Here is a 27,070-nt window from a genome sequence, read left to right as displayed (position 1 = left end):
GGAGCTCAGATTTGTAGGCATTTGGACTCGATTGTGGGTTTTAATTGAAGACGAAATGGGCACGTGACTTAGGAGGTTTTTCGTGATCGCAGAAACAATGTCATTGCCAGAGAACGCTAAACTAGAAAAGTTAGTCGCATAGGCTAACTAGTATGTTCGATTGCTTGTAATCTCGTAGGATCACTGTCTGCGTGCTGGGTAACAAAGGCGTTGGAAAATCCACCTTTATAAAGAACTGTTTGGTAAGAATTAGTGTTAACATAATAGGAAGGAAGTTGATTGTATGATTAGCTGCAAGACAAATAATGCGCAGCGTTTAACGTAGGAAGATGCCACGCCTCACGCGCACGATATTAAACTCCGCCAATTGAGAGGATAAGGAGTGTATAAAAACATGCAGTGGAACCTCTCTTAACAAACTACCCGAATTAAGACTGTATTTGTTATTTGTGTTAAGAAGGCTTGTTATCCCAGCAAGATTACAGTATGTGGTTGGGATAGCTTGGAAGAGGAAAACCTCTAATTACCAAACAAGGGGTGGTCACTACCAATAGTCCTGTGGAACCATTGGGATCAAGGTTTTTGATCAAATATACCTTGATTACTTGATTTAGCCTGAAAACAGCCTTGATTACTTGATAATTTAACACATATTTTTGTAAATTCTTGTTTTGTTTGTGAGCTAGCATAATCACCACTTTCTAGGACATCTTGATCGTTTGATTCAGTGCTAATTTACCTCTTGATCACTTGATTTGGTTTTGATCCCTGTTGCGGATGGTTCTACAGAACTATTGGTAGTGACTACTCCTTGCCAATTAAGCTAGTGTATATGTACTGGAGAATTCAGGCATATGTGTCTAGAGGTGTCATGGACAAACAATGTGTGGATAATTTATTAAAGTTGATTTCTCAGTGTGTGCAAATAGTTCATGAACATTTTGGAAATCTGCAAAATTTATAGTCTGGTGCCTCCCACCCCTTCGAAAAAAGGGAGGGTACTGGTGAAATACAAATACCAAAAGGAGTTCAATTAGGCAGTGCATGCAATGATTGTTAGGTAAGACGATTTCCTTCAATTCGAACAAAAGCATTGTGTTGCCAAGGTGATTTTTGTGTGAATATCATTGGCACGCATTAATTGGCTACCGCCAAATCTGGGTGGTAGAAATGATTTAGTATCTATATTTCATCAGACCCTTACTTTTTGTGAAGGAGTGGATGATGCCAGACTACAAAATTTTATGTAGTTGTTAGCTGTCAATTTTTTAAATTCTTGAGATTCCAGTCTGTATAATGAACAAGATTTCTGGACTTGCTTAGAATACCAGACTTCTGTAATGCGCAGGGTATACATTTTCATTTGCTCCTTGTGAGAGACTTGCAAACTTCTTATAAGTATTATGTTGTATAATTTATGTGACTGGGTTTACGAAAGGTACCCTTTCACACAGCTTACATAATAACGTATTATACAGTTGACTTCTTGTACTGATTGAGTATCAAACTGTAGCCAAATATCTTAGCTTTAATTTCAGACAGCTAAGAGAAGTAATGATATAAAATTATGAAGTTTCACAACTTAAAAATTGGGACAATTTTTGTGTCTGAAAAAAGGGTACTGTTTGTTGAATCGGGTCATGTATAATTAGCAAAGCTCTAAATAGGGTGTCATGCTTATATACAAAACAATATCTTTTTGATTCTTCTGCAGTTACATTGAAGTATAGAAATGTGACAGCACTGCTAATTTGAGTTGCCTGTGTTGTCAACTTTGCTGAGTGAATACTTTTATGCAATCATCATGTGAGAATTTGTTATGAAGTCCTAAAACTTACATACCTTCCTGGAACTTACAGTGAATTTCTGATTGACTGGCTAAATAAGCAATATGTGCATGCAGTGTGTTCGGCTTCCCTTGGCAATCGACTGTAATGTCAGACAGCACCACTGACCAACCCTGGGTCACTTCAGGACATACACGCTGTATGCTTCTTTGACACTGGTCACCCTATAACCATATAGCCAAAGATCTTTACGATGGAGCTTGGTTTGTTCTAGAAAATCAGATCACCTTGTTAGATGTCCATATGACGACATGCTGCTGGTTGTGGTTATGATGATGTACCTCATAAGGTGTTAAAGGTCATATTGTCATGATCTTATGATAGGAGATGTTATGTTGTAGATGTCATCTTTTGTGTTAGTGTGTTCTATATATGTACATTCTGCTAAACATTTCTTGTGATTCAATAAAACCTTATTCCCATATTGGGGGATGTATATAATGTGTTTGTGATATGTATGAAAATTTAATTTCCTTAGCTGTACAAATATTCATATGGAGTTAAAAAATAAAACAAAACACTAAGAGCCCATCAAAGGGAGAGGCACATACTTTTTTCTTCATCACCATTGTTCATTTTTTTCATTTGCTGCCTCCTCACAAAATTACTGTGACGATTTTGTCACTATAGTGTAGAGCAGTTATTACTTGCAAATGAAACTTTGCTCCAGTTTATGTGTGTAGTGTGTGTGTGTGCGTGCGTGCATGCATGCGTGTGTGTGCGTGCGTGCGTGTGTGTGCGTGTGTGTGTGCGTGCCAGGGGCGGGTCTAGGGGGGGCTGAAGCCCCCCTTCACTTTTAGGCTTTACTTGATCAATATAATGAAATTTTGTCTTAGCATAATTATATGATCACTAATAACACAAATACTCATAAACCCACCTTATAAACATCTTTCCAAGGTATTATTAGTGGATTTATGCTAAAGGTTATGCAACAAGGACCCGGATCAGCATTGGAGGTGTACAAGATCGAGATACTCTAATAGAGCAGTCACCTAACTACTCTAATAGAACATTCAGTGTAAGCACAAAAGTTGGTTTTGTTATGGAATTTTTTCAAATCTGCCTGCGCCTATACATACAATGGAGTGCATTGATCTGTTTAAAGGCTTGTTCATTTACTTGTGTAGTATTACCAGTACTGGTATACTTAATTTAGGTACACAATTTCCATAGAAAATGCTCACTGATTCAATATCGTATCATTCAAATTTCAAAATTTTCCAGTTTCAACATTATTATTCTATCATGCACATAATTGTGAGAGTGTGCATCATGTGCTTGGTTGTCTAAACCTACCCAAACCTTTCCATTAGCAAATGCTGCAGAGGCCATATACCTAAAGGTAAATCTAAAGGCAGTATATAAAATATCTACAGGCAAAACATGCATTTTATGTGGAAATGTCTCCAAATTGCAGTATTTAGCATCTATTTTTCAAAAATTTCCTGGGGGGCATGCCCCCAGACCCCCCTAGTTCCAGCATGCTTTGCATGCTGGGAGGTAGGTGTACTTTGCACACCTCCACCCAAGAGATTAGTACCTTGAGTTAGCCCCCCCCCTTATAAATCCTAGATCTTTCCCTGCGTGTGTGTAGTGTGTTTATGAAAAATTTGGTGGTATATAATAAAGTTATTTTCTCCCTCAGGGGCTTGATGTGTGTTACCATATCAGCAGTAGTGATACAGAGATCTGTGGTAAACGGCTGAACATCAGTGTGGTGAGTAGTGTGTGCTATATTACCTCTTGTGCTCTGTACACATTTAGCCAGCATATAATAGAAGCTATTTTGACACTAGCTTCATACTCTCTGTGTGGCCAATCAAAGGTTCAGGATAACAAAAATTATTAATCTAAAAATGAAGTAGAATTCTAGCAATAAAATGTAGTGAAACAAGAGATATTAAATTGATCACTACTTTTTATTGCTGGAACCCTACTCCATATAATTTATTTACTTTATTGTTATAAGCATATGGCTGTGATATACATTTGTGGCTGTGACTGCTGTATTAGAGTATCTTGATCTTGTCACTACACAGTATTTTATGTACAGCAAAACTGTAGCTGATTTTGCAGCTATAGATCATTAAGGGGTGTCGTCACGCAGCTCTGATCATTAAGGGACATGGTGACATGTTCTGATTGTTTAGAGCGTGGTCCCATGTGATCGTTTTATGTGCAGCTACACGTATCTACTCCCTCTCACAGCAGCTTAGGGTCTTCAAATATGTTGTTATTGGTGCCTAAATATGCTTCACTAAGGAAAGCATCTACAGAAAGTTAACACCTAATGTTTCTATAGCAAAATCAGTACTTGATGTGAAGCAGCATGACAAGGCTGGAGGCCAAACGATGCAGCGCATGGCCACTATTTCATGCCATAATAAAAAATTCACAGGTGGCTTTTTTTTTCTGGTTCTGCCGAGTGTCTGCTTTATGGTTTCAAGAAGACGATCATATGTTAGACATGAATAGTGTATTTTATTGTTTTATTCTGTATTCCGCGGAATTTAGGTTCCCAAATAGAAGGGAAAATGTCCATTAGTATATCTGCAGGTATACACAACTTTTTAGCTATTCCCTTGTTTCACTACTTTGGTCCCTAATCCAACTTAAGTTTAATTTCTAATTTAATGTGTTAACAGCAGCCAAGTTGAGCAAAGAAAACGTTTTAAAAATTGTCACTAGATTTGATTACCCAGCTTACATGCACATGCACAAACCAAACTCAGGTTTTTACCAGGAATGGATTGCTGGCCTAATACACTATTCCATCTTTTCTTCAGAGCTGGCTATAGTCTTGTTCCTGCAGTAGCTTTTTTCAGACCCTGTAAAAGCCACATGAGGAGGTTTGGTGGAAATGGATTTGCTGGGATGGTGTCTCGTGAGCTGGGGGAGCCACCTTCTTCTGTTTAGGCAGTATGAAATTACGATACAATGATTACCTAAGATCACCATATCTACTAACAAAGCTTTGTGTGTCAAATCCAGTTACAATTTGTCTTTGTTAAGTGTTTATTGTCCTGACTATTTGATTTAAAAGTCATCATCCAATTATTACTGTATTTGTTCTTGTAGTGTGATGACCCGCTTCCTTCTGAGCTTTGCACGGCTAAAGTTGTCTTGATCTTGTTTGATGTTACCAGTCGTGTAAGTGATAATGTTGTTGTGTATGGTAATAATTTACGATGTTAACCTTGATGTAAATACTGTTGTCATATTGTCTTGATTTATCATCTTGATCTGGTGGTATTATCTTGATTCTATCTGATTATGTAGCGTACTTTTAATGACATATCAAATCACCTTAGTCATGCATCAACTTTGGCACCCAAAGCATTTGTGTGTGTCGTTGGCAACAAAGCAGATCTTTTGGATGACATTGAAGTACATTTCAAGGAGGCAAATGACAAGTGTCTTTCCTTAGACAATCACATCATATACTTTCATGTGTCGTCCATCGATATGGGTCAAGTGATTCATTGTTTTTGGGACATAATCTCTCGTCCATTGATCTACAAATATGTGGTAAGGAGTAGAGAAAAATAAATGTTAGTTGGTTTGGAGTAAAATGATTTATTTTGTACATAGTGTGGTGCAACTCAGAACGAAGCCAGGGAATTTTTACAAACCGTAAGTTGTGTGTACCATTGTTAAAATGTGGATAACGATGGTGTTATTTCAGGCCATGTTGTGGTGCATTAACAAGGGATGTTTCCAGTTGCTGACACACTTACGAAGCCTTGGATACCCCATTAGTCAACAAGTGATTGCCACCAGTCCCATTGCAGTAGCGAAATATCTGTTCTCTACTTACCCTCCTATGGTGGTCCCTTCGTATCGTGCAATTGACCTCAGCCAGACTCCTCTGTATGATGACTTTAATCTCGATGATCCTCTTACTGATCTAGAAGAAAGCATGAAGGTCGTGGATAATCGTCCTTCCATGGAGGTCTTCCGTCTTTATGCCATAATATGGAAAGATATACATTTGTTGTCATTTTCCGAACTTTTCTTAAAGCACAATCCAGACATTACAAACAATGTTGTTCATGTTGATTTGTCACACAACAAGTTATTAAGAATTCCTGAAGAGCTCATGACATTGCCAAACTTGCAATCTCTCAATGTTTCTCATAATGAACTACATGCATTTCCTGGCCTCGACATGTGGAAGAACTCTAATTTAGCCATCTTGAATATCTCTCATAACAAGATTTACAAGGGGTCATTTACAACTGGTGGTAGTATACAAGGAGTGGTCAATACTAAATTGTGGTATCTTGATATCAGTTACAATGGTCTGAGGATACTGCCCCCTTGGGTGTTGCATTTGCATGGACTACACTCTTTGCATCTGGAACAGAATAAGAAGGTACATATGTATGGTGTGTGCGTGCGTGCATGTGTGTGTGGGTGTGTGTTCATACATGCAGGCATGTGTATGTGTGTGCATTTGTGATCTGTTGATGTACACAATGTTTTTGTATATTCCACAGATGATGTTTCTACCCAGCAAGTTAAGTTCACTTCCTAAGATCGCCAGCATTCATATTGAAGGGTTGAAGCTGATCGATCCTCCTCTATTCATTGCCCAGGAAAGTTTTAAGCAAATGAAGATGTATATGCAACATCAAGTATTATCAAATACTCCTTGGAACTTTCTTCGTCTTATGATTGTGGGACCTCCGAGCTCTGGGAAATCACACCTTTCAGCTCGTTTGAGAAATGTACGCTATCAAACTAATCCACCAACCAAAGGAGTACAGGTAATTGTAATATTTTGTGCATGTTTATTAATAGAGTTGCTTTACTAGATTGATGAATGGAAATTTCAAATTCGAGAGTTTCTTTCATTTCGTCGTGACTATTTTCAGTTTGATATATGGGATTTTGGAGGGTTATACCCATACAGTAAAGTCTACCATTATTTTCCTACCATGGGTTGTGTGCACATACTTGTACTCAGCATTCATAATTCTCACCAGGAGCTGTTTGAGTGGTTGATAGACATTCAGTGTCGCAGTGGCACCCTCGTCCCTGTTATCATTGTGTTCACTCATGTGGACACTTTGACTTCGAAACATGACAAAGAGACCATCTGTAATGAACGCTTGATGTGGATTGGTGAGAATGTTACTGGACAACGTGGTATCAACCTTTTCAAGACCAATAGTTCAGACCACGGCTTTACGACATCTTTACGTGTTTCTGCTAAAGAGTTTGCTCAGCGTCGAAATGATGTTAACATGTACATGCTTGGTGCAGAGTGTACTCATCAGTCAGGATCTGCGGCTCATTTGATGCCTGCTGTTATGGCTGTAGCGTTTGTTAGCAACACGACAGGCCAAGGGGTTCAACAGCTACGTAACCGACTGTACAAAATGCTCACAGAACCGTTGCCCACTTTGAGCCCATTGCTTGGACCATTAGGAATGGGTGTTAATGTGCCAACTGCTTATGTGGAGATCTCTCAGTACATCTACAACTTAAGAATACTAAATCAAAGATCATCAAATCACAACAATGATCTATTTATCTACTCAATTGCTGAACTGGAACAGAAACTGTTCTTGCAGACAAAGAAACAGCAGCCTCCATATGGCATCTTACCCATAGTGAAGTTTATGGACCAGGTAATTGTGTGTGATGTAGTGTATTTCCATTTTAAATTTCTGTTCGGTTGTGTCATAAAATGTGTTTTTGTGTAGTGTGGATTAGTTAGTCTACACAAGACAACTGAAGGAGCTTATTTGGTTGCTCTTAACCCTCAACTAATTGGGAATATTATTGCCCGTATTTTGCGTATCACGTCAACTGAGAACTCAAAAGGATTCATCCCTGTTTCACACCTCCATATGATTCTTGGGGAACCATCTGGAAGTGTCACAAAAGATGATTTTCTTCGTTTCCTTGACAAATTATACATTTTTGTCACCATCGATGCTACAGCTGTTATCCCTGGTCAAGTACCCACAAACCATCTCATCAAAAATCTACCAGTAGATATTGAGAATCTGGATTGGAAGAGGTCCTATTTCCTCTGCTGTGTTCCATCAAATTTTTGGTCTGACTTTGCAACAATGTTGCTAGTATCACTGACAATGTCTCAGACTAACATGGAACATAGTTTGAGCTCTGCGACTCCTTGTGATAGTAGTCCAGTGGTATTATCTAATGGTACTAAACTGCATATATGGGAGAACAATGTATCTTTGTTTTTGGATGATGGTTCTGGGTTGTACGTTTGTGTGGACTATGGATGTCATGAGGCACAAACGTACAATTTGTGTAGACGCATTGATGTTCGATGTAGTGGGAGTCCAGAGATACAAGAACAATGGATGTCTATTGTATCCAATGTGTTTGAAACCGTGAGTGTGTGTGTGTGTGTGTGTGTGTGTGTATGTGTGTGTGTGTGTGTGTGTGTGTGTGCGCGCGCACGCACGCGTGTGTGTGTATGTGTAACTGTTTGTCTATCTCTGTGTTTGACTGTTACTGATTCTGTAGGTGCTCACCGACAAATTTCCTGGCCTGCTTCGCAGCAGTTATGGCAACTCTTTAGTGGATGATTTCATTCCACTACCAAAACGTTTGCAACGTTCCGCCAACCACAGCAACACCGGTGTGAAAGAAACACAAGAGAGATTGAGTCGCACCAGTAACAACAGTCTCAAACTCTCACTAAGTTATCCTGGTTTGGATGGCTCAGCATCGTACATCCGATCAAAGTCAGATGTAGCTGCCAATGAAGGAAACTCAACCAGTATCTTTCACTGGATCAAGGCAAATGAAATTGCCTTCAACTGTACCACTGCAGTGATTGATGAAGTGTTTGGATCTGACCATATTCCATTCTCAATGTGGGAGTGCTTGGAGATAGCCTACCACAGTGCTGTAGTGATGCATTGTGGCATCACCATTTCTCTTGAAGAGTATTTACCTGAGATTTTTTTGCCGTTCCAGCTGTTGCCTCATTTCCGTCACAGTGCTGCACCTCTTGGAATGCTACCAATGGCGTCGGTGAATGAAAGTTACTTATTTAGTGACCAAGAAGTCCAAGATACTGGAGGGTTCTATTTGCGCCATTTTTATAAGCCTTACCACAAGGAGAGCTGTCTCAAACATGCTGTATGCCATTCTAGGATGGTAAGAAATAATATGGTTTTTACTATATTTATAATACTTTTGTTTTCTTTCTAGCTTTGTCTACGGCAATGTATTGAGGAAGCAAGGGAGCATTTTATGAAACTGAAAGAGTTGAATTCTGATTACATTGTTAGAGTTTGTGGTGTTAATAGCAGTCCTCCTACTGTAGCCCTGGAGCTATCTCCATATGGTTCACTTCGTAGTATCCTTAAAGAACAACCTGCCTCACTGAATAGGTTCAGGGTACATCATATCATTCTACAGGTGAAGATTGAAAAGTTTTTGATTTGTTTTTACACTGTATCTTCTGTTACAGATTTGTAAAGCAATTAATTATTTGGCGGAACACAATGTCCACTACCATGGCTTGCAGTCCGAGAACATTTTAATATGGATACTTGACCCTATGGTTGTGCGATTGTCTGATGCAGGTGTGCTTCAGAAGATGCACAAGTGCCCGGTTAGTATAAAAGTCTGACAAATTTGTTGTTGCATATGGTAACATGTTTATTCACAGGCTTGTAATGTCAAGAAAGAAATTCCTCATAAGACATTTTCAAACAGTGCGGTATGTGGATTTATAAGAATACTATTGTTTAACAATTCTTTTACACTATTGTAGCTTGACATTTTCATGTTGGGAATTTTATCCTATGAACTGGCAACTGGTGAACGTCCTTATGAGAATATACACCCACTGCCCCTTGTTGTTTTAGGGATGATAAAGGGTCATTTGACAGTGAACATTGAAGCTGCATTGGAATTGCGACGGAAGAGTAGTTGTGCATCAAGCTGTAGCAAGACTTGTTTACAGATGTTCATGAACAAGTGTCTTAATAGAAAATACTCTTCCAGGAATATTATGCAGCTTGTTCCCAAGTTGAGTTTGTGTAGTGGTGAGAATTGCTGGTCACCACTGAAGACGTGTGTCAATATTGAGTGTATTGAGAACTCGATCAATTCAGAAGTGGTGCATTGGGCGTCTGGCAGTCGAGGACTTGTGGTTGGAACACTGAATCCTGTCACAGGCCAGATGGATCGTCGTATTCTACAAGCACCACCCACACCCACCTCGGGACTGTTTGCCAACAGGAAGGGCAGACCTGCACCCATTGCAGTCGGGAGGGCATCTGCTATTACAATTGTAAAAGAGACTCAACAACTTTGGATTGGAACCGAGAATGGAAGTATGGGATCTGTGTATGTTTTCAACCTCCCTGACATGGAAACTCACTACTACTTTCACATGCCAGATGCCGTGTTGTGTCTGCTTGCGTGTAATGACTCCCTCCTTAAACTGGGTGCCAGTGAACGTAGTAAACACAGCGTTCTAGTTGGCCTAGCCAATGGCACCATCCAGATATTCTCTGGTCATTCAAATGATGGTGTAACTGTGTGCCACAATCCGTTGCAAAGTCAGCGACAAATCATTCCCGTCCCTGACAGATTGTCATGTCTCAGTATGGTGATGACAACCACTGGTGACGTTTGGTGTGCTTGTGGTGACACTATTCAGATACTGGACACTAGCAAATTACAATTCCGTGATCGTTTGGCCGGCAATCAGCACCGACGCAGTCCTAGCTTACGTCATGGCCCATTCCCATCTTCACCAAAGACTCAGCGGCGTGCTCCCCAGCCATTATCATCCCTAGACGTCTCAAGATTGACTAAGCTTCAAGAGACCACTAAGGCTGATCTAATAGTTCTACTGTTATTTGGTCATCAAGGTGTTTGGAGTGTGGCCAGGAGAGGAACTACGCTCAAACTATGGGACATTGACACTAGCAAGATCAAAGCCGAGTTGGATATTGTGTATGTATCCATGCGTATAGTATGTAGTGTTGTGCTGTATCCATGTATGTGGGTGTGTATGACACCTGTGTTGATGTTTGTGCATTGGTGTGTGTATAGTGTTTGTCCTGAGTGAGAAACTGTTCATGTGTGTATCACATTGTTTATGTACCTTAAGTGATGGTTATTCAATTTCAGGGCATACTTTGATGATTTTGTTGACCTTGATGACAACATTACTGCCTTGGCTGCTCAAGGACAGGTACTGTGGGTTGGAACTCGTGAAGGGAGATTACTCCTTCTTGACGTCTCATCACTCCAATCCAACAAAACCCCACCACTACTTGGCTTACAGCAGTACAAAACTGGCTGTAAAGTTAAGTGCATTGTACCATTTACTGTGTCTAGTGGCCCCTCAGTCTCACTATCAGTTGTATGCAGTTTAGAACAAGATGAATTCTCCAGTGTCGTATTGACTTGGGAGTACCAGGACAAATACTAATTCTTTTGTGGATTGTTTGAATTTTTAACAGTATTAAGTTTTTAAAATTGTACATTCAATAAATACACTATACTTTTTAGTCTTTAAACTCAACAGTCTAAATTACATATTCAATATGAAATATACAATATCATAAATAGTTTGACAGTGTTTTATACAGCAGGATATTATTACAGCTGTTTTGTAAATTACATGTTCTCTTGGTTATCAAAACATTCTTCAAGGCATTCGAGCAAGTAATCTGCATTCTCTTTGTCAAAACACATTGGAGGTTTAAATTTAATAACATTGTTATTTGTTCCATCCACAGACATGATCACCCTATGCTCACGTAGCATTCTAAAAGAGAAACATTTTAAGTGTGCAATAACAAATGATCCTGTACCTAGTTATAATTCTAGTTGCCAGTTGTGAGTCAGGTTCTCTAGATTTCCTGTCTTTGACAATTTCTAGTCCAATGAAAAATCCCACACCACTGAAAGAAAAAAAAATTGAACATCCATGCATGTGTAATTCAATATCTCACCGGACATCACCTATGTGAGTTGGATATTTAGCTTGCAGCTCAAGCAGACTATGAAGCAGATATTCACCAAGCGAGTTAGCATGTTGTTGTAAATTCTCTTCTTTGATTACTGTTAGAACAGCCTGTGCTATGGCCATGCTGACGGGATTACCTCCATACTACAATCGGGATGATGCAACCATTGGATCAGTTACACAGTCAACTTACTGTATTAAAATATGATACTCCTGTTAAGGAAAAACGTTTAGCTATTTCAGGAGTTGTAATGACTCCAGCAACTGGGTGTCCATTACCCATAGGTTTTCCGATAGTCACTATGTCGGGTACAACATCTATAAAGCAATGGAAAACATTACAAGATGTAAATTATAGCCAATTGTATTATGAAATACATAGGGTTCCTTCCATATAAGGCAACATACCTTGTAGCTCGAATCCCCAGAAGTATTTTCCCACTCGTCCAAATCCCACTTGAACCTCATCTGCAATGCACAGGCCTCCAGCATCATGTACATACCTGATAGAACAACCATAGTTCTACTGAGACAAAATTCATATCATTTACTTGTACACAGCTTGTAGGTAGCCCTTTGGTGGTATTATTTGTCCAGCACAGCTGAACAAGGACTCCATGATGAAACATGATATTCTCTTTTCATTAGATGATGCCTTGTCAATAAGTTTCTTAACTTCACCAGCATACAACATCCCTGCATTGTCAGGGTCCTTGTATTTGCCATTGTATACATCTGGTAGTGGCGCCTACATGGCAATATACATTTTACCGTGCCCCCCATGCAACCATTCCTGTAAAAAAGCAAAAACTCTTCTTATCTTCAAGTGTGTGAAATTCCATATACTTATATAACCTACTGACACTTACAGACAAAACAGGAAACGGGACATGAAGACAAAAGAAAAAAAAAGCATTTCAGCATTAACAATTGTACTCAATATAGACAAATATAAAACAATTGACTGTACCACTATAGAGTGTAAGCCCATCGGTGTGTCCTTGTACGTGCTCAACTGTAACAGTGATCTAAGGTTGCCATGGTATGCTCTGTAACAGTGGGGGGGGGGGGGGAGAAATGACAAAAGAGGCAGGGTGACAGTTACATACCCTTCAACACAGATGTGCTCTGTATTTCCAGTGACAGTGTCAGCAATTTGCAGTGCCAAGTCATTAGCTTCTGATCTAAAGGAACACCAAATAAGCTATAATCTATACCACATAACCACATTCTTTTAAATTCACTCAATACCCATAATAGTAATTTATACCATAAATATTGCATCATCCATTACACAAATTATTCTAAACTCTCACCCAGAGTTTGTGAAGTAGAAGCAACTGAGCTTCCCTGGTAGAGTGGATGATAGGTTACCAGCATAGTCAGCTATGCCATCATGGAGATATCGTGAGTTGGTATTGAGTTTTGCCATCTGATGGCTACCAGCTTCTACCACTCGCTTGTGGCAGTGTCCAACTAACAGGGAAACACGAGTCGTGTATGTGTGCACATATGCATGTATACAGTAGTGGGCGCAAATGGAGGATCAACAGATCTCTGCTAACTGATGCTATCTTCAAATCTATTTCTTTTAGAAACATAAAACCTACTAGCAGACGCTCCACTGCTTGTAACTACTACATACCATGACAGACATTGTTGATACAGTCCAGGAATTGTGCTCCAGTATCATCATACATGTACTGGCCTTCTGCTCGTACTATTTTTAATGGGTCATCAGGAAAGAACAGTCTTTGCGATGGCCTGTGAATTTTGAATGCTGTGTTGTTGCCAAATTTGCAGGACTCACGCAATAAGTTTTCTTCTTGCTAGCACAGTTTCTTCCTTAGTACGATCGTGTGCTACCCCATTCGTAATTCCGTTGAGAATTTCATTGCCACTCTCTTTTCCAACAGCTTTGAGTTTCTTTTCACTTGAACAACCCTCTTCGGAGCAGCAACAACCGCGTTTTCGCAGCATTTCCCTTAATACACTTTCACACGCAGTTACGGAAAACAGCGAGGAACAGTGAAAAACGAGTTTCGGCACCCTTTATATTCACGCCCGCCCAGATAAGGGTCACGTGCAGACTGGCCTTGGGGCGCTACAGGCACTCACGTGAATAACCACCTATGCGCCTAATACATTTAAGCAAAAATATTGTATTTTTACACGCTAAGAACAATTGCTTTATTAGTTATTACCTAACTCGGTAGCAAGACCGTCATCAGCTTTTTGCCATACTGAAGTAAGTTGAAATGTGAATCTGGCATTTTTATTAATATCAGTAATTGTATATTGCCTATTTTGTCGAGCCTGTCCGTACAAGACAATAGACGTATACACGCACGATCTGCTATCGAATTTCATACATCCGGGAGGCTCGACCGCTCGTTACCAATTTTATGGTGGCCAAAAGTGACAGTCCATTGTCAATCACCTTCCAAACACAATGGAAGGTGTTAAATGCGTGTTACCAAGCAACATTGTTTATATACTATAACTAGATTTTATTATAATACTGTTTGTTGTTGTTGTTTTTTTTTAACAGTGTTTGATGGCATCAGATGATGGCCCTGATGTATCCCCAGACCTCAATAGCTTTAGAGTGGTAAGTGTGGTCAACGACAAACTACTGTTGTGGTTAACACCAGTCACTTCCTATGATGACAATTAGGTCACATTGTGGTCAAATATACTATCACTGGTGTGGCCTTCAACTATACACAAACCAAAAGGCCAGTATTGCATCCCTTCATTATGTTTATTGCTAAGAAGGAAAATGTACGATAGTGAATTAATTTGTAATATGGTATTTCTGTATTCAAAGTGTTGTTTTGAAAATATCACCCTTTGCTTGGTCTGGGCTATATAGATTGTCAAGTTAATGCATGTAGCATTTGTTATGACAAACACTATCTTGTAAAGTTATCAGAGTGTGTGTATCACATGGCAATAATAGTCTGATGTGATTTTTTGAGTACGAAAAGTTGGATTTTTAAATAGTGGTATTAATGACTTGTCAAATTAGGGGTTATTTATTTATATCATCCATAGCTGAATTATTAATATTAATAACTGACACTATCAAAACTTCACTCATACATTAATTGCTCTATCACACAAATGTTAATATCTACAGCAACTGGTGAAGTTTATATTGAACATTAGATGCTTAACTTGTGTTAGTAATTTCTCATGTCAATTCACTAAGAAATTAGGTGTGGTATGCGTGTTGTGTGTCTGGGATTAGTCAAGTCTGAAATTGATGTATTAAATTGTTGGCTTGGTTGCTCTTGCACCATTGGAGGTATCCATGCTATATTCATAACATAAACAACTATGTAGCTGCAGTACCGATTTTGAAATATTTTTAGCGGGTCAAGCAGTGCTACAAATGAGCCAAATTTCAAGATTGTGTGTAATTGCATCCATGGGTTTTGAGGATCCAGCTCAACGCATACATACTATAGTTTGGTGGTTTTCACCGACCAGAAAAACCCGTAATGTAATTACAGAATGATGGTACAGCATAACAAAGCCAAACCTAAGCCATTTACCCTTCAAGGTTATCCCCATATTATCTTTTGTAAATCCATAAATTCCACAGAGAAAAGTTTCTAAACCCATTGATGATAGATTTATGGCAACGTATTGGATGGACGATAATAGATTAACGACAACGATAATTGATTAATTTGTGGTTTTATGCTTCTTGAAATAATGAGCTGATTACTTCCATTAGTGCTTTGAAAAATTTTTCTATGGAGAGTGAAGAATGGTCTATTGGACAGTGAAAACTGGACCTTCGTAGGTTGTTCACTTACAAAGTTATGATAGTTTTAATGATAATTGATTATTTACGCTAGTTGCCCTCTTTGTGTACTCATGACTGGCACCGCCCGCTCCTTCGCAAAAAGAACTGATAGTGCATGAAAGTCTATGCATAGTTCACTTTATGTAACAACTTTAAATAGGCTGTAGGACCAGGTGTCCTACAAACTAGCAATAGATCAATATTTCAATATGATTAAGATATTAATACACGCCGAATGGCATTTTTGGTATTGTGATAATTGAAATACCACAATATATTGCAAATACCGAGAGTAATTACAGGATACCGTTGGCATAAACATTACATGTGAGCCATTCCAAAGCATTTTATTGATGTCAGACTGATTTGTAACTTCAAAATATAAGTTTTCAGTGAATATTGATATCCTAGTTTTTACATACCTCGCTTGCTTCAGTTTAATGTCCATTAGATGTACATAATCACAAATGCCAATTGCAAAAATTATTGAATAACTTCAATTATTTCATTAATACCGTATTGATTCTTAGAATTCTCAATACTGCCCAGACCTTCAGCACTTGTGCTGTAAAGCCTTAATAAATAAATAAAAGATATATTTATCCTGGAAATGCTTTTAAGCGTCACCAATAGGCCCTCCCCACTATTATTAACCACGACTGTTACACGCATGGGGCCTCAATGGGCTCTGTGCGAAACTGAAAAATGGTGGAGTTTGTTAGGATTGCTTTAATGTTTCAAGATACTTTATTTGCTATGGCTTCTATTCATACATGTTCTGTATGTACATATTGTTGTACTGATATAGTCATTCTGTTAGATCAACAGACTGATAAGTGAGTGGGGATGGGATGCCTCATCCTCACTCACTTATCAGCCTCTCCATTGGAGGCACTGGTCTGAGTTCTCTTTTTGGCCGCTTCCTGAGGTTGAACAACTTAGTGCTGTAGCCATAGCTGTCACTGTTGTCTTATTTGATTCGTTCTGAGTATTATTCTGTCTGCTCCATGTCCAACATCTTCTTGTAGTAGATGTTTTAACTACTTGGGTGGATGGTGAGACTTGTGCTTCTTTCCTTCATGCATGTACCTAAATAGTTCCATACTATAGCGAGCCAAGGATAGTGGCCTGTCAATAAGCAGTGGCATCAGTGCTCATCCAGTTTGGAGGTGATGACAACTCTGCTTCAGTGGGTGGATGGCAAGCTATTCCAAACAGTATGTAGGAAGATTTTTCACTTTCAGACTCATGTGAGTATTCCTGTATGGTTAATATTGGTCCTTGGGCTAACATATCAACTTGTATGCTTCCTCTGTATAACCTTGAGAGTTGTGTTCCCAAGTTGCTGTCACACCATGGATGGCTTTTAACTTAGTGAACCCCAAACAGGTTGGTATAAACAGTGTACTCTGACTTTTTTATATAATTATACATTCTATACTTGTATTAGATACCATTGTAAGTTACAGTGGCTAATCTCGACCACTCTGTCTCACAGTGCCTCATAGATTGCCTACAAACAGACTTTATGGCGCATGAAGTCTGTTTGTCGAGTTGCTGGTGTAACTGCTGCCTTAAGCTATTTCCCTAGAATATTTGTTTGCACTGAACTTTAGTTAGTAGCTAAATGCTGATTGTGCAGCACTAGTGACCTAATACAGTCAGCTACACACCTTCTTTTTTTTTTCAGAGGTACATATAGATAGTGTTGCACCGATATGATATTTTGCCGATATTCCGATAAATGATATTGGATAGTATTTCCAAGCCGATAAACTTAGCCGATCCGACATAATACTGCATGTCTATCCTTCAGTGAATTTTACCACAAATTTGTTTATAAATGACTAATTTAGCTTGTTTGTAGTGGTAGTAGTGCTAAAACAAAGCTGACAGTACTTTTAAACAGTAATAGCAACATTGCAAAGTAAAATGCTACTCTATACGGTCATACTTTGGTACACATGAGCATGTATTTTACATATATCTGTATCTGCTGCTTTTTCTCTGATGGTGCCGATCCAATACCAATACAGCCAATATATGGTTTTTCCAAGAACTGATCTGATTATCGGTGCAACACTACTTATAGATATAACTTGTGTGAGGCACCATGACAAATGCAAGATTATAACTACATGCTGTGACTTACAAAGATGTCTAGGGAATGTATTCCAAGAAAAGTTGAATTTGTGGGTCCCCGTCCACTGTTGCCTACCTCCCAAACTGGAAAATATATATTTTTCAACTTAAAATTTGTGGTTGGGCCTTTGGTACCCCCAAAAGAAAGGGGCTACTTTTTTGCAGTTCCACTAAATGTGGGGACTGGGTATTGAATTGGCCACTTAGCAGAGATATCTTGGAAGACCACTATGTGCTTACTACCATTCTCTGTGATTAGCAGGTCCCCACTCTCAGTATCTGAAAGGGTCTCTTGTGCTACCATGGGTGAAGTGGTCGCTTAACAAGGTGGTCACTATATGCATGAATGGTTGCATGCTCTGTCTCAATGTCAAGCACATGTAATTCTCATCTAGTACTCAGTCTTTCAGGCCCCAACAGCAAGTAGAAGGGTATCTACTTCTTTCATAATGACCTGATGTTTGGATGGGTTAACTTACAGCTAGGGCTATGCGGTATTGCCATGTAAACACATAGTTTATTTCGATGCCACAACATCTAATTCCTTGTATTTTACTATTAACCACTGCGATGTATTTGGTATATTCGATATTTCGGTATCACGGTTTGGTATTGGGCCTCAGTATATAGTATTGTGGCTTAGTTAATACTTCAGTATGACTAAATATAGGTATATTGCAGAGCCCTACTTTCACCCCCATTTAACGTGTTCCTTTCATAGCCTGACAATTTATGGTGATCCAAATTACTTCCAATCAATGACCAACAAGGTGTCAACTACGCTTCTACAAAGTTCAGTATTGTACAGTATTACAGTTTATTGCCTGAGGGGACTGCTGCATCAATCACTGGAATACACATGTAGGTGCATTTTTGAGCTCAAATATGGCATCACTCTGTATTTGAGTAATCTGAACAAAGTTGGCTGGTTTTCTTTTATGAGTTCTATGAACAGAAACCAGATGTTAGGTCAAGACCCTTCGTAGCTGTGCAGTCGAGAACAATAGTCTTCGAAATCGTTACCTGAAATTTAAAACACGAAAAATTTGGGCAAAGGGATATCCATGAAGATATAAAACACGTAAATCCTGACAAAGTGCATAACCATATCATGATAATGTCCAGTAGTTTCTGTTGTCAAGTGTTGATGACCTAGCAGATGATTTGGGTAGTGTGTGGTACGCTGGATTGATTTTTACTTCAAGGGTCATACTGATTGCTAAAGTACATCTGAACCAAGTAGCACTGTAGTGGCAATCCCTGTGGGGAATGGTCAATGATGATCGAGGCAGTTAACACGAGAGGTGATTATCAAGGTGTGATATGGAGAAGCCAAACATCCTTAGATGTGTTATCCACACATAACACTAATATCAAAGCTAAATGTTGTGGTCATTTCCTCACTACATTTGTGGTTCACACACAATCTTTCATGTGATAAAATTTCACAGTAACTTTAGTAATTGTGAAAACCATGAAAATTACATACTGCAAAAGTTTTCAGGTATACAGTAGCTATCACATTTAATCATAGTAAAATTTGAGACACCTGTCTCTGGAGTATACTGGAAGGTGAAGATGTCCCACTGAATGATGGTAGCTCTGGTTATCTCATTGTAGCAAGAGTTGGAGATGATTTCTGTACCTTTGACTGCCGTAATGCCACCTAACTTCACAACTTATGTCTCAGACTTCAACTTTACTCACAAAGTATATATAAAATTCTGTGAATTTTTTTCTGTGAGAGTCTAAACTTTTCCCTCTCTAATTGGTGTGAGAACTTGTATTATTATTATCCAGCTTTAGTATATGTGATGGCGTGTGTAACCTGACCCCATAGCACTTCATTCCTTGGTTCCAAACACAGGAGTGATTTACAGGCTGAAATTTAGGTTTCTTCAGTGCAATTTGCTCATTCCTGGAATAGCTTACGTATGTACTGCAGTCTCACATGGCCAGACCACTTTATTTCCTTTTTTGAGTGATGGTTGATGGAGTAACTCCAATATGGTTCTGGCTACTATATAGTATCCTGTTTTGGAGGTGCTGATTGGCCAGGATGGTGAAAAAAGAAATATTGGCAAGGTGCGAACTATATTATGGCTGCTGTTCTAGTCAGTGTGTGTATGAAATCTTAATGTGTCATTTGCACCTTATTATTATTCGCCATCCTGGCCAAGCAACATTTAGTCATCAAGACTAGTTGTACTGTACAGCATATGTCTGAAACAAGTATCTTCAAAAGATATGTTGCATTTGTTATTAAGACATCTTGTGATCCCAAAATCAGAAAGGTTTGCTCCATAGATCCTTGCCATCGGTAAAGTACATAAGAATCAATATTCTCACAATGAAGTGTGACAATTGTGAACTTGGAATTATTCAAGAGTTCATAATAATGAGCTTTATCCGAAATTATGTCACAGACATAAAAATGGCTGCTGTAGTATGGGGACATTTGTAAAATTTGTATGGGCAACTATGGGGAAGAAATTGTTTGAACGGCAATATCTCAGCCAAGACAGAAGACATCGAACTCTAACCAGCAGGCATGGTTATAAATTAGCTGAAAAAATAGGAATCTAGTGTTGTTTTGAAAATCAACCGAAAATCGCTTTTACGTACTTATTGTAATGTCTTATAACCATACCTGCTAGTTAAAGTTCGATATCTTCCTTCTTGGCTGAGATATTGTCATTCAAAAATTTTCTTCCCATAGTCACCCATACAAATTTTACAAACGTCCCCACACTACAGCGGCCATTTTATATCTGTGATGTAATTTCAGATAAGGCTCATTATTTGTTCCCCTTTACAAATATCTCTTGATATCACTTTTCAACACACAATCTCATCTGATATACTGCACCTAATGATCAAACACACATTTTCCTCCTCAGTCAGATAGCACTGTTTAGCTTTTGTATAAATTAACCTTCCCTAGCTAATTAGGAGCTAACCAGACTGAAGATGTGATGTCTCCGCACTATTTTTGATTGTAACATGGCAAGCAATGTTGTGTATATTGTATCCTGGGTATATGAGTAACGTTCAAGTTGTTTATTGGCCAGATTTAAAATATATATCAGCTGTCTTCAATTGATCACTATATTGTACTTCCACCTCAATGTGAAATATTTACTGTTCTACATATTCCACGTGAAGAGTTAGGAAAAACACTGTTATTACCTGATTTCTCTATATCATACTACTCCAGTTAGACACTGATCACACAACATACATAGGGCCTGTCTTATCGCAAGCCATAAAGGAACAAATCTTTGATCTCTTAATTTTTAGGGGAGGTTTCTCACTCTGTTTTTAAATTAATGTCCACAAAGTCCTATAAAAGTGACATCTTGTACCATTGAAGTGTATAAGTGTTTACTGTAGGAACGTATGACCCACCATGTGGTTGTCACAAACAATATCTAAAAGTGTCGATGTTGTTTAGAAAACAATATCTTACTTATAAATCTTGCTTATTCTTCAAGTGAATAAATGCAAGATATACCCACTCATCTTTTTAGCTCATTTAAAAGATGTTAACGTGTTTACAGTGTGAGAAATGTGGTGGAAAACACTCAGCACTTCAGAAATCTCTTTATAGACTTTTTGATATGACATTTTATTTTTGATTCAAAACACAAACTGAGAATATTTGAAACATTAAATTTTGCCATCTATTTGACAATTAACACAGGTGCACATGGGTGTAGCTCAATTTCAATTTTACATGTGGCTAATTCTCTGTATCCTATTACATGCACATGTAGTGTAGTATATTCGATTGTTAGCTATTGGCACTTGTGGAGGGGATAGTTTAATATTTATTTTTGTTCTTGTAAACTTTTGTTGTTTTAAATTTTGTTGTTTTATTTTTAATAACAGGTGCCTACTACACCAACGACACCCCCATCGTCAGTAAATATCAAAGGAAAAATAACAGGTAAACAAAACAAAAGCCAAACTCAATCAAATCTCTAACCATCACTAAAAATGTAATATCAATTTATCAGTGATTATGTGATTTCCAAAAGTTGTAATTCTCTTCCTTGTTTCCCTCTTTTGTTTTAGAATAGCACGGATTCTCACACTCCTGAAAATATGTTTGTAATGCTACATTACAGAATGTATAAGTTTTTTCCTTTAATCATATTTTCCTTTATTGACATCATAACGTTTGTGTTATGTTCTATACCATTTCCTTATAAGTATGTTTCTGGCATCAATTGCCACATACCTACACAATCCACACCTAAACTGAAACTACTGCTGTATATAATATTTTTGATATGCATGGAATTATGGACTGGGCTGATATGTATTTGCTGACAAAATAGCCAGTTACTTTGCAATAAACACTGATCTTTAGTATCTGTTTTTGAAAATGTGTTATCACTCAATAGAGGATCTCAAGTTTTTGTTGCTTGTTAAACACACATTGTTGGCAAGCTCAGACCTCTATTCCTAAATATCCATCAAATGTTGCCCATATATTTACTAAACATTTTTAATAAAGTAGCAACATGTGGCAGCCAAAGTCTGCTCAACACTAGTTAGTAACAACTGCAGTGGTTTTGCTGATGATGTTAATTCGTACCAATGTCGAACAGCTTGTAGACCAAACTTTCTAGTTTAGTCGGCAAACATTTAGTGGCTAGCTAACTGTTTAGTTTGCTGAAGTAGCAGTTCCAAGGAGGGTTTTGCAAAACTGTCTTGATTAGTTATGACTGGTTTACACCCACGTTGTACATGATTTTGCAGTAGATAGCTAGATAATAAATCATGTTACTGTTGATCAAAACATACATTTAGGACTTGGGCTAGCTACTGGCTGGTTAAAAAAGTCTGAAGGAGTTTGTGACTTCAACTCGTAGTTCCCCCTTTTCATCACTGCATTTCTTCCTGACCAACTAGCTTTATTCATTGGCCAACAAAATGGCGCGTTACTTGGTTACGCAACCTTTTATAGCACGTGATCCCTACTTGAAGATGACGTACAACGCGGAATTAGCTAGTTAGATGGGTTCGTGATGGATTTATAGCAGCATAGCGTATAGCTGGAATTCTTCTTCGTAAAGTAGCTAGGAAATATTAACTATAAAAATTCGATGATCCTATCACACAGCGCGCAGGATTTGTTGTGCGTCCCGGGCAGCAGTGATCTCGATAGAAAGCGAAGTGGAAAGACTCTAGCTCGACCTAGTTCACCTCTGTTGAGGGCGAAGAACGCGTTTCGTAGGACGTTTAGCAACGGAGGAGATAAAAGTGTCTTGCAACGTGGTACTGATAAATTTATATAACCACGAAAAGCATGTAGTGTGTTTATTGAAACTTATTTCGCTGCAGAGAGAGAAGCAAAAGATGCTATATCGTGGCTGAGAGCTGCCGGATTTCCACAATATGTTCAAATGTACGCTGGTAAGTTAAGCACAGTGCATACAGCCCCTAGTTAAATGAATCTAATAGATGGAGACTTCCCCATTGACCTCTCACAAATACAAGTAGAAAGAGACCACAGATTTCTTGATGAAGCTGCTATTGAGTCATTACTGAGGTAGCATATTGTTCACTTAGATATTTTGTATTTAGTTTTACTTTTCAGACGACTACGAGTACTAAATCAGTGTGCCGATCTCTTTCTGGCAAGGGTGACAAAATATTCAAAGGTAACTTTTTTTTTAATGCTATATGTATAGGACCTAGTCAATTTTATTGTAGGAAGAAGAAAGTGATGAGGAGGATTTAAGAGCTCTTAGCAGTCACTGGAAGTTTCAGAAACGGAGCAAGAAATGGTCTAGACAACACAGCAATGGTCAGTCAACAGATACCAACGACCATCGATTATTGAGTAGTAGACCTGGCACTGAACTGAGCCGCAGTTTGACCAATCTCAGAAATGTTAAAGGTTATTCGTTTGCTGATACAAAGGATGATGATGATCAACCATTGCTTAAAACACAATCAGTGTTTTGTTTACCCTCACACTGTTCAAAATCAGAGGGATATTTTTCTGGTAATGATGAACCCGAACCCGAACAGGTTATACCAGAACTTGTTGGTAGTCAACCAGATTTACCTGCTATTGTATCAGCTGAAGCAGCCAGTAACGCTGTCACTTTGACCATCACAATGAGAAACTGTCATACTCTACCTACTAAACTACCTTTAGTGCAAATTGATAGACCACGGCATTTTAGTAGTCCACCGACGATTGCAAAAAATCAAGAACAAACTCCAGTAGATGAATGTGATAGTCCTGGTGTTCTGTCTTCAGCTGTCTTTTTCAGCGGTGAAGAGTTTGTCTCCAGTACTGAATCCATCCTGGAGGCATTCACCAATGAAGTATCAAGTAAAGTTGCATCTTTAAGACGAAAGGCTACTAATATAGTATCAGGAAGTCTTTTCCAGCAGCAAGCTAATTCTAGTGCATACGGTAGTTCTTCCCTCAGTGATTCATACATGGAAGACCAAGAGAACATATTACAGCCTGATCCCAACATCACTGATAAGCAGTTCACCAGTGAACACAGTGTGTTTTTACCTGCAGTCGATGTTGCTGGAGATGATTCGCAAATGTTTCACCGAAGGAATGACAATGTAAGGTGAGCATGTCTACAATGGATTTGCATAAGAACATAATTCATGGAGACAGTTGTAGAGCAGCCAGCAACATGTCAATTATTGAGAAGTCATGAAGCAATTTTCTAACAATTAGACAACATTGTAAAGTTTCCATAGACTAAGTGGGCATTGAATTTCCAAACCTTTGAAGTTACGTTAACACGTTGTCTGTTAGGCACTTTGTTTATCTGTTAGATTGTTTTTACAGCTAATATAACTTGTGGAATGAGTTCCTGAACTCCCTTTTCCTGTGGGTATTTTTAGTTGCCAGTTACTAATAAGATAATAATGAAGATGTGCAGTACATTCTTGGCTTTTTACTCCCTTAGAAAGTCTACTTTTGTAAGACAAGTAATTTTTAAGTGTAGTGGTGAATTTCATATTACTAGTTTGCTTGTATGTGTACCCAGGCGGGCACGACATGTTTGGCATAGCTACCAAAAAGGACACAGCTTCAGACAAGCATTGAAGCCTGTTAGACCGTAAGTTGTTTGTGTCATATAGCTTACATGATGCATTCTTCAGCTTTGTAAAGCCTTATACAAATAGTAATGTATATTTATATGTTTGCATACTGGTTCTTGTTGCTCTGTTATCTAGCTCGGTGTTGATTTGTTTGTAGGCTTATTCCAATAGATGAGTTATCAGTAGGACAAATGACTGTGTTAAGAAAATTGTCTCTTGTCCGATTAACATCTTTACTGGAGATGCACAATGCTTCATCTAAAATACTGTAAGGCTTGGCACTGGAAAACAGTTGTTGTAATGTGTTGGTTACATTTAGGAGTCGTCTTTCATGGAATCGACAACCAAAGGTGGCTCAGTACAAAGACAAGAAAGTGTTTGGGGTTCCGTTATTGTTGAATATCATAAAAACTGGGTGTGCTCTGCCAAAGACAATTCTACACGCAATCTCATATCTCAGAAAGAACGGTAGGTTAATTCTGTTTATAACGACTTTATTTACCATGTTATCGCATTAAGGCTTAACAACAAAAGGGATTTTTCGCAAGGCAGCTTACCGTTCCCGAGTTTCATCATTGAAAGAGCTAACTGAAGCCAATCCAGGTATAATTTGTACAGTGATTACCTAAACTATGTTATATTAATTGCTGTCACTGCGTGTGGCACACTTTAGATTATGTAAATTACTCTGAATTTACACCATACGAAGTGGCGGACTTTCTAAAGCTATACTTCCGAGAACTCCCTGAGACTTTGCTAACTGATAAACTTTCAGAGGTGCTACTTTCGGTTCAAGAAGGTTTGTTACAACAGCCTAACTTGTGCCATATATTTATTGTTGTTATATAAAGGTATTCCCGAGGCAGCAAGATTACAAGCGCTACAGTCAGTGATGCTTCTGATGCCGGATGAGAACAGAGAGGCGCTACACTATCTTTTAACATTTCTTTTCGAAGTTGCTGAACACTCGGATATAAACCAGGTCAGATTTACAAAGTTATAAATAAATGAACTTATGTATGTGTGTATTGAGATGAATAACACTTGTAATGAGCTTGTTGGATTACTGTTAATCCCTTTGAAGATGACATTACAATGTTGTTAATTGTAGTCATTATGTCATACCCACCGCCCAGATACTATTCATGACTCATTGGCCAGCTTATCACTTTTATGCGTTCCTACAGATGGACATTCACAATTTGTGCGTGTGCTTTGCTCCTTCAATATTCACACTACCGAGTATGGTTAAAACAAGCCCGCTGGTTAAATCTCGTGCCACCTCATTCCGAACACGTTCCAGTAGTGCCAGCCGGACCCCTCCTAGCAGCATTACAAGCAGCAGTAACAAAGAAGTGACCGAGACAATGGTGAGTATTTGCTGTTAATACTTATCAGAATATCACATTGACACTATTATGGGCTCTAGCTATTCAGCCACTAATTGGCTTAGAAATTTTACACGTCTATCACAGAACTATACTAATGTAGAATTAGTAGTGTTTCATATTGTAGGCTGCCCACAAGTGTCTGGAAATTATGGTGGAAGAAGTAGACCGTCTGTTTATGGTAAATTTACTTGTAGTGGGGGACCATGTCATTATTTTATGTTTGTGTAAATAGATACCATCGGACATGATTCATGTTTGCCAGTTCTCATATCTTGAGGATGCTGAACCTGTACCACATCACGAGCTTGGCCAAGATAGATATGGGTTTGGTGATTTTCACTCATACATCAGCACTTGCGTCAGTACAACTTTAAAAGTGAGTTTTCAGTCAGTCTGTTGCAAGATGCTTTATGTTTAATGTATGTGGATTCTAGGAGTGTAGACAAAAAGCTAAGGGTTGGCAGCACTATGATGTACTGCGTGGTGTAGAAGTGTCCGGTTTAATGGTTAATGATGGTGTACCACTGCGTGTGTGGAAAGGCACTGTTGAAATCCCTACTAACACTGACAATGTCTTGAAAAGACTTTGGAGTGAGAGGTATTCATTCTTAATTTCTTAATCTCTACAGTATTGTTTTTGATGTGTCTAATTTTCATAGACACTTATGGGACGCTGACTTGATAAAGTGTCGTGTTGTGTCACGTATCGATGACAATACTGAGGTCTTTCAGTATGTTACACAGGCACCACCACCTCTTGCCAACCGAGACACATGCATACTAAGGTACGTTT

The 27,070-nt window shown here is 38.5% G+C and overlaps 3 protein-coding genes across 7 annotated transcripts in view; 2 read left to right on the top strand and 1 right to left on the bottom strand.

Annotated features, from left to right (window-relative positions):
- Positions 1-19: 19 nt before the first annotated feature.
- Positions 20-11,522, top strand: LOC136238317 (leucine-rich repeat serine/threonine-protein kinase 1-like). The gene is made up of 16 exons (XM_066028732.1): positions 20-129; positions 179-242; positions 3,496-3,567; positions 4,929-5,000; positions 5,130-5,378; positions 5,442-5,483; positions 5,536-6,225; positions 6,350-6,619; positions 6,668-7,486; positions 7,562-8,224; positions 8,361-8,999; positions 9,054-9,263; positions 9,316-9,459; positions 9,517-9,567; positions 9,622-10,814; positions 10,992-11,522. The coding sequence occupies exons 1-16, from the start codon at positions 98-100 to the stop codon at positions 11,293-11,295; spliced, it is 5,514 nt and encodes a 1,837-aa protein (XP_065884804.1). The 5' UTR covers positions 20-97; the 3' UTR covers positions 11,296-11,522.
- Positions 11,308-13,919, bottom strand: LOC136238331 (alanine--glyoxylate aminotransferase 2-like). Of its 3 annotated transcripts, XM_066028751.1 has the most exons (11): positions 13,646-13,919; positions 13,481-13,599; positions 13,152-13,311; positions 12,945-13,019; positions 12,806-12,884; positions 12,387-12,583; positions 12,244-12,338; positions 12,029-12,153; positions 11,822-11,979; positions 11,681-11,770; positions 11,308-11,634 (listed from the first exon to the last, which is right to left on the bottom strand). In XM_066028751.1, exons 1-11 carry the CDS (start codon positions 13,813-13,815, stop codon positions 11,484-11,486), a joined length of 1,419 nt encoding a protein of 472 aa, XP_065884823.1. In that variant the 5' UTR covers positions 13,816-13,919; the 3' UTR covers positions 11,308-11,483. The 3 variants fall into 3 exon arrangements, with proteins under 3 accessions (XP_065884823.1, XP_065884825.1, XP_065884824.1); XM_066028753.1 differs by lacking the exon at positions 13,481-13,599 and having other exon boundaries at positions 13,646-13,779; XM_066028752.1 differs by lacking the exons at positions 13,152-13,311; positions 13,481-13,599.
- A 55-nt stretch (positions 13,920-13,974) lies between these two features.
- Positions 13,975-27,070, top strand: part of LOC136238322 (rho GTPase-activating protein 7-like) — an 18,539-nt gene continuing 5,443 nt past the window's right edge. The window contains exons 1-18 of one of the 3 annotated variants that reach the window (XM_066028741.1): positions 13,975-14,083; positions 14,387-14,446; positions 21,686-21,743; positions 23,147-23,218; positions 23,267-23,354; positions 23,403-23,466; positions 23,519-24,402; positions 24,832-24,903; positions 25,044-25,154; positions 25,206-25,354; positions 25,406-25,489; positions 25,560-25,685; positions 25,738-25,868; positions 26,074-26,256; positions 26,402-26,455; positions 26,510-26,653; positions 26,712-26,875; positions 26,937-27,062. In XM_066028741.1, the coding sequence (XP_065884813.1) occupies positions 14,393-14,446; positions 21,686-21,743; positions 23,147-23,218; positions 23,267-23,354; positions 23,403-23,466; positions 23,519-24,402; positions 24,832-24,903; positions 25,044-25,154; positions 25,206-25,354; positions 25,406-25,489; positions 25,560-25,685; positions 25,738-25,868; positions 26,074-26,256; positions 26,402-26,455; positions 26,510-26,653; positions 26,712-26,875; positions 26,937-27,062 (2,564 nt within the window). In that variant the 5' untranslated portion in view covers positions 13,975-14,083; positions 14,387-14,392. Of the gene's footprint in view, positions 14,084-14,225; positions 14,295-14,386; positions 14,447-21,685; positions 21,744-22,815; positions 23,081-23,146; positions 23,219-23,266; positions 23,355-23,402; positions 23,467-23,518; positions 24,403-24,831; positions 24,904-25,043; positions 25,155-25,205; positions 25,355-25,405; positions 25,490-25,559; positions 25,686-25,737; positions 25,869-26,073; positions 26,257-26,401; positions 26,456-26,509; positions 26,654-26,711; positions 26,876-26,936; positions 27,063-27,070 lie in introns of those variants that run through there. The other 2 variants (XM_066028739.1, XM_066028740.1) reach the window with 2 other exon arrangements.

This window comes from Dysidea avara, chromosome 11 (assembly GCF_963678975.1).
Source record: "Dysidea avara chromosome 11, odDysAvar1.4, whole genome shotgun sequence".
NCBI classification, from domain to species: Eukaryota; Metazoa; Porifera; class Demospongiae; order Dictyoceratida; family Dysideidae; genus Dysidea; species Dysidea avara.
Note: the sequence above shows the minus strand (reverse complement) of the source record. Positions and strands in the feature narration are given on the sequence as shown.

Bases quoted from the DNA above. Each gene is read 5' to 3' on its own strand.
- LOC136238317 (XM_066028732.1), top strand. From the start codon at position 98: ATGTCATTGCCAGAGAACGCTAAACTAGAAAA. The intron at 243-3,495 runs GTAAGAATTAGT...TTTCTCCCTCAG, and splicing joins CCTTTATAAAGAACTGTTTG to GGGCTTGATGTGTGTTACCA. The intron at 5,379-5,441 runs GTAAGGAGTAGA...TTTTGTACATAG, and splicing joins CATTGATCTACAAATATGTG to TGTGGTGCAACTCAGAACGA.
- LOC136238331 (XM_066028751.1), bottom strand. From the start codon at position 13,815: ATGCTGCGAAAACGCGGTTGTTGCTGCTCCGAAGAGGGTTGTTCAAGT. The intron at 13,312-13,480 runs GTATGTAGTAGT...TTTCCCTGTTAG, and splicing joins TATCAACAATGTCTGTCATG to TTGGACACTGCCACAAGCGA. The intron at 12,584-12,805 runs GTACAGTCAATT...ATTGCCATGTAG, and splicing joins TGGGCTTACACTCTATAGTG to GCGCCACTACCAGATGTATA.